The sequence below is a fragment of the Procambarus clarkii genome, chromosome 41, assembly GCF_040958095.1.
Source record: "Procambarus clarkii isolate CNS0578487 chromosome 41, FALCON_Pclarkii_2.0, whole genome shotgun sequence".
In the NCBI taxonomy this organism is placed as follows: Eukaryota; Metazoa; Arthropoda; class Malacostraca; order Decapoda; family Cambaridae; genus Procambarus; species Procambarus clarkii.
Window position 1 is genome coordinate 38,269,272 of NC_091190.1, and position 12,271 is coordinate 38,281,542.

Consider the following 12,271-nt stretch of genomic DNA (forward strand, 5'->3'; position numbering starts at 1 on the left):
ATATATATATATATTTATATATATATATATATATATATATATTTATATATATATATATATATATATATTTATATATATATATATATTTATATATATATATATATATATATATTTATATATATATATATATATATATATATATATTTATATATATATATATATATATATATATTTATATATATATATATATTTATATATATATATATATATATATATTTATATATATATATATATATATTTATATATATATATATATATTTATATATATAACTGAAAACTCACACCCCAGAAGTGACTCGAACCCATACTCCCAGAAGCAACGCATCTGGTATGTACAAGACGCCTTAATCCACTTGACCATCACGACCGGACATAATGAGGTGATAGCCGAGGCTATTTGAACCACCCCACCGCCGGCACTCGGATAGTTATCTTGGGCATAGCATTTTACCAAATCACCTCATTCTTTGGGGCAACACGTGAGGAACACAAATGCGAACAAGCCTGAATGGTCCCCAGGACATATGCAACTGAAAACTCACACCCCAGAAGTGACTCGAACCCATACTCCCAGAAGCAACGCATCTGGTATGTACACTCGCCCACCTCTGGTCTGTTCTCCCGCCTCCTTCCCTCCATCTTTGCTCTGTTTACCTATGCCCCCTAACCCTGATTTTTCTGACCCTGATCCCGACCCTGATATTCTTTAACGTGCTCTGTTGCTCTTTCGCCTTTCTTCCTTGTTCTCTGTTTTCGTCCTTTCTCTTCTCGTCGATGTCTCTTCTTCAATGGAACGTTCGAGGTTATTACGCCAATTTCCTCGAACTCCAACTTCTGATTTTGCGGTTTTCGCCCCTTTGTGTCTGTCTCCAGGAGCCGATGCTTGGTGCTCGTCCTGGTCGTTTTCGTGGCTATTCCTTTCTCTCCCCCCCCCCCCAGCCGTTGCTGGGGCTTCTAATTCTTCTGCTCTCTTGATTCGTGCTGATGTTCCCTTTGTTCCTTTACTTTTTCCTTCACCTCTTCATTGTTCTGCTGCTCGTGTCTTTGTGGGGAAATGGTACACAGTTTGTTCCATTTATCTCCCTCGGAGTGTCCCGCTTTCTCTTCCTGAGTTGAAACACCACCTAGACTCCTTGCCGGAGCATGTGCTCCTGCTGGGTGACTTCAATTGTCGTCATTCTCTTTGGGGTGACGTTCTGACGAATTCCCGGGGTCGCCTTCTTGAGCCGTTTATCCTCTCTTCTTCCCTGTCTCTTCTGAATTCTGGTGAGCCACTCATTTGGACTCTCGGACTCGCACCCTTTCTTGTCTTGATCTTTCTCTCTGCTCTTCTTCTCTTAACTTAGATTTCACGTGGCAGGTTCTTGATGACCTCCATGGAAGTGATCATTTCCCCATCCTTGTTTCCTTTTTCTCTTTTCGCCCTTCCCTCTCTTTCCCTAGGTGGCAGTTTGCTAAGGCAGACTGGACCCTATTTACCCTCAGTGCTGCTCTCTCTGACCTCTCCCTTCTGCCTCTCTCTCGCGCTCTCCTCCTTTTTCATGACACTGTCTTCAACGCTGCCTTCCGCTCTATTCCTCGCTCTTCCTCTCGGGGTCCACGGAAGTGCGTTCCCTGGTTGGAATGCGGACTGTGCTCGGGCTGTCCGCTGTAAGCGTGCAGCCTGGAAGAGGCACCGCCGTAGGCAGACGACCGATTCAATTCTTTTCTTCCGGAAAGCGAGTGCGGTGTCCCGTAGGGCCATCCGTATTGCTAAACGTGAATGTTGGGTGTCTTATATCCCAACAATTACGTCCGGAACTCCAATACCCCAGATCTGGAAGCGTATTCGCAAGATAGCGGGCAAGTTCGTTCCCGATGTTTCACCGGTCCTTCACCTCCATGATACTCTTGTGGCGGACCCGTTGCAGGTCGCTTCCGTACTGGGTTCCCACTTTTCTTCTGTTAGCTCTGGTCTTCATCCTCCCCAATCTTCCCTTCTTCGTAAACCTGTCCTTGAGTCTCGTCCTTTAGATTTCTGCACTCTTCAGCTTCCCTTTAATGATCCCTTCTCTCTCACTGAACTTCGTTCTGCCCTTTCCCTCTGCAGTTCTACGGCGGCGGGCCCCGATGGTATTCATTATGAGATGCTTCGCTATCTCCCTCCGTGCATGTCTCGGTATTTACTGAGTCTGTATAATCGGATCTGGGAGTCGTCGTCAGTCCCTGAGGACTGGCTCGATGCCGTTGTCCTCCCTGTTCGCAAACCGGGTCTCTGGGTACTTTCCCTAAGGACTTTCCCCCTATTGCCCTCACAAGTTGTGTCTGCAAACTCTTTGAACGTATGGTTATCGTTCGTCTGATGTGGTTCCTGGAACAACACCTCCTCTACCCTTCTCAATTTGGTTTCCGCAAGTGCCGCAGCACGACAGATGTCCTGGTGAACTTGGAGGTCTATATTTGTACTGCTTTTGCTGCGAAGACCTCCGTTGTTGCCGTCCTTTTTGACCTGGAAAAGGCTTACGACACCACTTGGCGTTATCATATTCTATCTCAACTTCATTCTTTTGGCCTTCGTGGTCATCTCCCTCTCTTTCTCCGCAGCTTCCTCTCTCGTCATTCCTTTCGGGTGCGCCTTTGTACCGCTCTCTTTGCCTCTTTTCAACAATACGAAGGTGTGCCCCAGGGTAGTTTTCTGAGCACTACTCTTTCTGGTGGCCCTCAATGGTCTTCTTTCCTCTCTTCCTTCAGGTGTCTTCCCCGCTCTCTATGTCGATGATCTTACCCTTTGCTGTCAGGGTGATGATTCGCCTCTCCTTCAGCGCCGGCTTCAACTTGCAATTGATGCCGTGTCATCTTGGGCCACCGATCATGGCTTCAAGTTCTCTACTTCTAAGACTTGTGCCATGACTTTTACGCGGAAACGGGTCGTTCTTCGTCCCTCTGTCACTTTATGGTCATCCCCTTGGGTACAAAGATTCTTCAAAGCTTTTGGGGTTATTCTTTGACACTCGTTTGTCTTGGTCTCCCCATATCTCTTACCTCCGTGTTGAGTGCTCTAAGGCCCATACCCTACTTCGGGTCTTGTCCCATACTTCTTGGGGGGCAGATAGGTGCGCACTCCTTGCTTTACATTCCTCTCTCGTCCTGTCTAAGCTCGATTATGGTTGCCCTGCATACTCGTCTGCTTCTCCTTCTACTCTTCGCCGTCTTGATGCTTTGCACCATACTGGGTTGCGCCTCAGTTTTGGTGCCTTTCGTTCGACTCCCGACCCTAGCTTGTATGTTGACACTGGCTTCCTGTCTCTCCAAGACCGCCGTGATCGCTACTGTCTTTGCTATCTTGTGCGGTCCTTACAACATCCTTCCTCTCGCCTCTGTCGTGCTTAAACTTTTACCCCTCCTGCGGTTCCTGTTTCTCTTCACCACCTCCCTCTTTCTGTCCGGTTATCTCGCCTACAGGACTCTCTTTCCGTTCGTATTTCTAATGTTTCTCCTCGTGTTGTTCCTTCTTTGCCCCCGTGGAGAGTCCCTCTTCCGCGGTTTTGTACATCCTTGACCCGTATCACTAAAGCTTTTACCCCTCCTACGATTCTAAAACGCCTTTTCCTTGAGCACTTTTCTTCTCGCTCCCGCTCCGTTTCTGTCTTCACCGATGGATCTAAGTCTGCGGACGGTGTTGGCTACTCTGTTGTTTTTTCCTGATAGCACTTGTGTCGCTTAGCTCCAGAGACTAGCATCTTTACAGCGGAGCTTTAGGCTATTCTCTATGCTCTTCGTCTCCTGCTTTCTCGTTGTCAGTCTTCCTTTGAAGTTGTTGACTCTCGTAGTGCCGTCATGGCTCTCGGGTCCTTTAATCCGATTCATCCAGTAGTTGTCGAGATCCAGCATTGGCTGTTTCTTGTTCACAGTAAATTTAAGGCGGTTGAGTTTTGTTGGGGTCCCGGCCATATTGGTGTGTCTTTAAATGAGTGCGGATGCTGCCGCCAAGGAAGCTGTCCGCTCTTGTCCCATCTCTCGTAAAGGTATTCTTTATTCCGACTTTTACCCGGTTATCCATTCCTCCGTCCTTACCCGTTGGCAGGCTTCTTGGTTGTCTGTTACTGGTAACAAACTACGTACTCTTAAATGTTGTGTTTCCTCGTGGCCGTCCTCCTTCCACCGTAATCGGCGGTGGGAAACAGCTCTGGCGAGATTGCGTGTTGGCCATACTCGCTTAACCCATGGTCACTTGATGGAGCGCCGCCCTGCTCGTTATTGTCCTAGTTGCATTGTCCCTCTTACGTGCATGTCCTTCTTGAATGTCTCGACTTCCAGGACGAGCGTGTGTCTTGCTTTCCGACCGCCCCTCGCAGTCACCTGTCCCTCAATAGTATCCTTGGTGACTCGGATACTTTTGATATCGTTCGCCTTGTGCGTTTTTGTTCTCGTATTGGCATCCTTGGTGATATTTAGCGCCCTCAGATTATTTTGCGCATTTGATGGTGCTACATAGCCTTCCTGGTTTGGTGCCTTCTTTTGATAATTACTTACTGCTTACTCACCCTTGCTGATAACGAACAACAAATGTCATTCAGGAGGAAATGTTATTGATCATCGACAAGGAAATATACTCCATAATTCACCTATCCCTTATTATAAGGTGAGAGAAGCGTATTAGCAATGACTTAATGTTGGCAGTGTCGGTGGACGTGTGGGACGTGGAGAGGGCCGTCGACCTGCTGCTTCACCCACACTCTTCTCTCACGTATACTACTGTCACAGAGGCCTTCTACTGCTTAGCTACCCTTCTGATTTACTGCACAGATCACTACCATTTTCCAAGAAGGTGAGTTAACCCTATATTATAATTATATTCGGGTCTTTCTTACTGTGAGAAGTTTCAGGATAAAAAGTATAAATGATCACAACAGTAACAAAATTTTAATCACATCTGGATAAAATATAAGAAACATTATACAAATGCAATGGGGTTCGTCCCATTGCTCCCTTTAAATTAGTGTTGGATAGCATAGCGACCGTCACCAACTTGGTGGAAGGGGACCAGCCGATACTCTGGAATTCCACTATAATAAGACCCTTTGGAATCTAAATAAAAAAAGCAAGATGTCTGCCCAATGTCAAAGGCCATAAGCTTGCATAATCTCGCCCAATATTGCAAAGTGATTACCGTGAGGTATTTAACCAACATAGTCGGGATGGGGTTTGCTTTATGTCCCAAATATATAGTTGTCGGCTCCCAGGGTGACCCCTATTAAGTTGGTGGAAATTCTGGCACTGTCAATCACGTAAAATATTCCATTCCAAGCCATGTTTCCAGGTTGTTGACATAGGGTGGGATCCAGTATAGATGTGTTGACATAAGTTGGAATGATGCCCATTGTACCAAGCACTTGGTCGATCTTGATCGATGTCACAGTGACCCGAGGTTCCAGGTGTAGTCACAGTGTGACCCGCGGTTCCAAGTGTAGTCACAGTGTGACCCGCGGTTCCAAGTGTAGTCACAGTGTGACCCGCGGTTCCAAGTGTAGTCACAGTGTGACCCGCGGTTCCAAGTGTAGTCACAGTGTGACCCGCGGTTCCAAGTGTAGTCACAGTGTGACCCGCGGTTCCAAGTGTAGTCACAGTGTGACCCGCGGTTCCAAGTGTAGTCCACAGTGTGACCCGCGGTTCCAAGTGTAGTCACAGTGTGACCCGCGGTTCCAAGTGTAGTCACAGTGTGACCCGCGGTTCCAAGTGTAGTCACAGTGTGACCCGCGGTTCCAAGTGTAGTCACAGTGTGACCCGCGGTTCCAAGTGTAGTCACAGTGTGACCCGCGGTTCCAAGTGTAGTCACAGTGTGACCCGCGGTTCCAAGTGTAGTCACAGTGTGACCCGCGGTTCCAAGTGTAGTCACAGTGTGACCCGCGGTTCCAAGTGTAGTCACAGTGTGACCCGCGGTTCCAAGTGTAGTCACAGTGTGACCCGCGGTTCCAAGTGTAGTCACAGTGTGACCCGCGGTTCCAAGTGAGTAGTGTAAACCGGGCCAGAACGTGTCCGTTTTGCTTTTCCTGAGGGACACGTTCTGGCCCCATGTATTTTCGTTACCCCGGTGGAGTAGTTGACCATTTTTCCTAAGGGACACGATCTGGCCCCATGTATTTTCGTTGTCCTGGTGGAGTAGTGGACCGTTTTTCCTAAGGGACACGATCTGGCCCCATGTATTTTCGTGGCCCCCGGGTGAGTAGTAGCCCGTTTTTCCTGAGGGACACATCTGGCCCAATGAATTTTCAGTGCCCCGATGGAGTAGTGGACCGTTTTTCCTAAGGGACACGATCTGGCCCCATGTTTTTTCGTTACCCCAGTGAGCCATGCACGGGCATTGCTAATGGTCAATGACGTCATCAACTTACCTGGGGATTAAAAGGCCGGCTCCTGGCCCCATCATTTTTCGTTACCTCAGCGACCCCGCACAGGCATTGCTAATGGTCACCCCGTATTCTTCTTCCCTGAATAAGTCCGTTTTCTGTTAGTGTGTTTATTCCCATTTTTAATGTTCATAGCAAAGGGGGATTCAAATGCTGCCTTCTGTCGAGCCTAATGTGCAATGGCGTTAATCATTATAAGCTCGTTTTTCTCAATGTATTACCGTACCGTTTCCCTTTGTCTAAGATCATTTTATAGCTAAGATTACATATTAACATAAGAAATGAGTTCAAACCCTGTTACAGAACCAGTATTTACCCAGGTCTTTTTCCTAAATCTAAAACTTATTCCAATTTATACCCATTGTTTCGTGTTCTAACTCGTGTTTATAGCCTATTAATATCCCCCTTTATCATGTCCATTCTTTAACACCTCTATCATGTCACCCGTATTTCTTCTTCGTCTATCTAGAGAATGTAATTTAAGCTTTGTCCATCTTTCTTCAAGGATCGTTTATTGAGCATAGGGCAAATAAAAATGAAAACCCCTATCAGTCATTTATATGAAAACAGGGCCCTGGGCATTGGCGATTTCAATGCAAGTTCAGTAGTAATCCAATATTGTCCCTAACCATATGCACATCTCACATTCGCTCAAAACACACCTCGCACACCTTACTGTAGCATATAACAGATCAAAAATACTCATTCAGTAAAAGCAAGCCTCTCATGTTTTGAAAATAAGGCCTTCTGCAGTTACCTTCTTTTCTGACGTCATCATCCCTAATGCGGCGTGAGGCCCCAACGTGCTAAATGGGATCCCAGGAGGTTCACACATAAGTGTGAACTCTTAATCTGGCTTAATACCTCAACTGTACTGTGCTTCATCAAAGTTGATATTCAGCTACAATAGCTCGTATTTTCGCTCATTGCTTATATTTTCTGTTATTCATAAACCCGATCAAACCATCCTAACCTAACTTATTATATATAGCAAACAAATACATTCTACAGACCAGTTATTGTTGTTGTTTAGTAACATCACAAAAAGCGACCTCAGTATAGGGATAAGGTATTGTGATGGCCATTAGCATATAAGTGTCAAGGTATTACATCACCTGACTGGTCAACTATGTGTGACATCACCAGATAACCAATGCAACCTTTAGCGTCCTACTGGCATGTGAATTTGATGTTATTATTCAAAATGACTAGACTGTCCATCCCCACCTAACCTAATCAGAGGTTTAAGAATATACATTTTAATTATCCACAACTGTAATCATTATTCGGTGATAAGTTCAAAAGTATAACAGCAACCCAAATGTCATAATGCTTTTTTGCAGAATCGTACATCTGGCAGCATTGTTGGTGAGCTGAACATAAGAATAAAGGTAACTGCAGAAGTCCTACTGGCCCATACGAGGCAGCTCCTATATATCTCCACCCAATCTCATTTTATTCACGTCTAACCCTATGCTTAAAACAATCAAGGGATCCCACTTAAAGTATTAGTTTACAATAATAGTTTTAATAAATAGCTCTCATTCTAGTTTTATACACAACAGCAATTATGAACCCCTATAGCTAGATATCGTACTATATTCCGCAAGTAGTTACCACACACCTGGCAGTACAGCGAATTAGTGGCTGTGTTCATAGGCTAGTCAACTGTCCTCACATCCATCAAATAGCTATCCAAATGTCGCACCTCAATTCATCCATCTAGCAACTTAGCCGGATGCTAGTCACTATATTCATAGGCTAATAATTTCTACACCTCGAAAATAAAAAAAATCCTAGTTTTGCTACACAAATCAGCTAACTTGTTTCTAAAACCAACAGTCTCAAATACAAGGATACATACCTACACATACTCCACAACCTATACATTCATAGAGAATAGCCTAGTTTTTTGCAGCCATTTCCCCATTAATCAGATGTAATTTATGTCATACGCAGAAAATACAGCATTTACACACCAAATATGACATTTATGCACAAAATATATTATTTACACTCAAAATATACCATCACACAAAGATATGACATTTACATACGAAATATGTCAGTTGCACACAAAAATATACCATTTACACAATATTGCATGTACACTCAGAGTATGACATTTACACAAAGTATGGTATTTGCACAAATATATCAAAATGCTTATGCATTTAGGCAATCAGAAATGCGCTTTCACTAAAATTACACAATTCCACATACATAATTTTCACAAAATACTCATACATTGTCTCATAAACCAAAATACACTTACACCATTAAGGTCTATTTTTTCAGATTACAGAGCTTACACAAAATACACAATTTGCACACAAAAATACAGTTGCACCAGTTTCACTTCAACAAATTAAAAACACACCTTGCATAAATGCACTATTAGTACAAAAATTATTATAAAACATGGACAATTATTACACAATTTGTGTAATTATTATACATCTTTGCACAATTAATACAAGAAAACTTGCTATATAATTTCTCAACTTGCACAATGACATTCAATACACAAAGGCAAAAATAAACAATTCGTCCTTATGCAATTACACAACATGCGCAATTAATAAACAACTTTCACAAATATTACACATCTTTCATAATTATTACACAACTTTCACAAATACATATCTAGCACAAATACGTACAATACATAACTACCCCAAATATGAAAATACACAACTAGCATAAATACACGATTTACACAAATACAATTTCGACATTTACACAAATTGCTCAAAAATAAAATCAATTCACAACTGAACAATACATAACTAGCACATATTTATTAAATACACAACTAGAAAATTTCCACAAATACATATACAATTAATACATACGACTTGCACAAAACAATACACAATTTATAGAAATATAATCAATACATAATTGCAATAATCATACAACTTACGCAAAATACATAATCTGCACAATTATTACACAAGTATATTAATTGTGCAATATATGTACAACCAACTGGATCAAACAATGCACAATTTGCATGATATTTTACTAAGTATATTTAGGACATTAATTACAATATGCTGAGTTTAACCAACTCCCCAAAAGTCAGAATTTCGCATATAAAAAATGTACATAAGACTTCCAATCAGCTCAATATAAAACACATTCATTTACCTCATCTAACCTGACCTAGCATATCCAAACCTAGATTCAGTTCAAGTTGGTAAAATTTAAGCTATGCCACCTAAATTCAATCTAATTTAAGGCAATTTCCACGAAATATACCCCAATGTTGTGTATCACAACACTGCCAAAGCCCATTATTACCCACATTTTCTCCTATTTCATCTTACCCTACGCAACCTTACCTAACCTATCCTAGCATATCCAAACCTAGATTTGGTTAAAGTCTGAGAAATTTAAGCTATCCCACATAAATTCGACCTAATTTAAGGCAATTCCCACCAAATATCCCCAAATGTTGTGTATCGCAACACTGCCAAAGCCCATTTTTACCTACATTTTCTCCTATTCCATCTTACCCTATTCAACCTTACCTAACCTAACCTAGCATATCCAAACCTAGATTTGGTTAAAGTTGATGAAATTTAAGCTATTCCCACCTAAATTTGACCTAATTTAAGACAATTCCCACCAAATATATCCAATTGTTGTGTATCATAGCATCGCCAAAGCCCATTTTTACCTACATTTTCTCCTATTCCATCCTACCCTACGTAACCTTACCTAACCTATCTTAGCATATCCAAACCTAGATTTGGCTAAAGTCGATGAAATTTAAGCTATCCCACATAAATTCGACCTAATTTAAGACAATTCCCACCAAATATCCCCAAATGTTGTGCACTGTCAAAGCCCATTTTTACCTACATTTTCTCCTATTCCATCCTACCCTATGCAACCTTACCTAACCTAACCTAGCATATCCAAACCTAGATTTGGTTAAAGTTGATGAAATTTAAGCTATTCCCACCTAAATTTGACCTAATTTAAGACAATTCCCACCAAATATATCCAAATGTTCAGTATCATAGCATTGCCAAAGCCCATTTTTTTACCTACATTTTCTCCTATTCCATCCTACCCTACGCAACCTTACCTAACCTATCCTAGCATATCCAAACCTAGATTTGGTTAAAGTCTGCGAAATTTAAGTTATCCCATATAAATTTGGTCTAATTTAAGACAATTTCCACCAAATATACCCAAAAATGTTTTGGAACATAGCACAGCCAAAGCTCATTTTAGCTGAGTTTTCACCTATTCCAACCTGCCCTAGACAACCCTACCCAGCCTCTCCTGGCATATCCAAAGTCAGATTTGATTATAGTTGGCAAAATTTATGCCTTTCCCACCTAAATTTAACCTAATTTAAGCCAATTTCCACCGAATATACCCAAATGTTATGTATCTTAGCATGGCGAAAGTTCATTTCACCCAAGTTTTCACCTTTTCCATCTTACCTTACACAGCCTTACCTAAACTGACCAAGCATATCCCAAGCTAGATTTGATTAAAGTTCGTGAAATTTATGCTTACTCACCTAAATTCAACCTAATTTAAGACAATTTCTACCCAATATACCCAAAATGTTTTGTTACATAGCTCAGCCAAAGACCATTTTAGCCAGGTTTTCACATATTCCAACCCACCCTACATAGCCTTACCTATCCCTGACCTAGCAGATTTGATTGAAGTTGGGGAAATTTAAGCTATCGCCACCAAATTGGAGACAATTTCCACCAAATATGCCTAAATGTTGTGTATCATAGCACAGCCAATACCCATTTTACCTACATTTTCACCCATTCCATCTAAACCTGGACCCAACCTCTGATGCGACATATACTCAGAGAAGTGATGTTTTTTGGATATGAACCTAAATGCCCGTGCCTAACCTGCAAGAGTCTTGGAGCTTTGTTGAATATTTTATCTATTTTTTCTTCGAAAACTGAAGTTTGGATATGAATCTATCCGCACCGTGCCTAACCTGCTAGGTTCTTTGTTGAACATTGTAGCCATATTCATAGAAAAGTGATGTTTTTGATATGGACCTAACAGCCCCTCTCCTTTAAAACTTGGAACTGTGTTCAATATTATAGATATAGTGTTGGGTATGTGTTTTGTTTTTACACATCAACCCAACCGTCCTGGACCTAACCTTCCTTCATCTAACTTCAAATTTATCATAAATATGGAAGGAACGTGTTGTTTGTGCATCAACCCAACCGTCCTTGACCTAACCTCCATTTATCAAACTTCAAATTTATCATAAATATGGGAGGGCCGTGTTATTTGTGCATCAACCCAGCCGTCCTGGGCCTAACCTCCCTTTATCTAACTTCAAATTTATTGTATTTATGGGAAGAAGGTGTTGTTTATGCATCAACCCAACCTCCCTGGGCCTAACCTCTGATACACGAATCTTGGTTTCAATATTGCATTATACTCGTAGCATATATTTTTTTTCACATAATTCAACCATCCTCAACCTAACCTCTATTACCTGGGGGAGGAAGGTTAATGGAAAATATGATAATAATGGGAATTTTCTCTACATCAGTTCAACTTAACCATCCTTAACCTAACCTTAGTTAGAAAGGGATATAACTCACCAAAATTATTTAATTACCATTTACCCAATTTTCCTTATCCTAACCTATAACTAGAGAGTTTAGACCCCCCCTTTACCTTGAAATTATAGTATAGGGTTAAATTAGGGAATGTTAGGTTTATATGTGAAAATATATTCCTACCTTAAATATATTGTATAATTTCGAGGTAAAGGAAAAACGGTCCACTACTCCATCGGGGTAACGGAAATATATGGGAGCCAGAACGTGTCCCTTAGGAAAAATGGTCCACAACTCCACCAGGACAACGAA

General features: G+C 41.8%; 1 protein-coding gene across 1 annotated transcript in view; it reads left to right on the top strand.

Annotated features, from left to right (window-relative positions):
* Positions 1–12,271, top strand: part of LOC138373265 (F-box DNA helicase 1-like) — a 68,212-nt gene that overhangs the window by 31,728 nt on the left and 24,213 nt on the right. Inside the window, exon 4 of the mRNA XM_069339306.1 lies at positions 4,660–4,807. Coding sequence (XP_069195407.1) covers positions 4,660–4,807 — 148 coding nt within the window. The remainder of the gene's footprint in view (positions 1–4,659; positions 4,808–12,271) is intronic.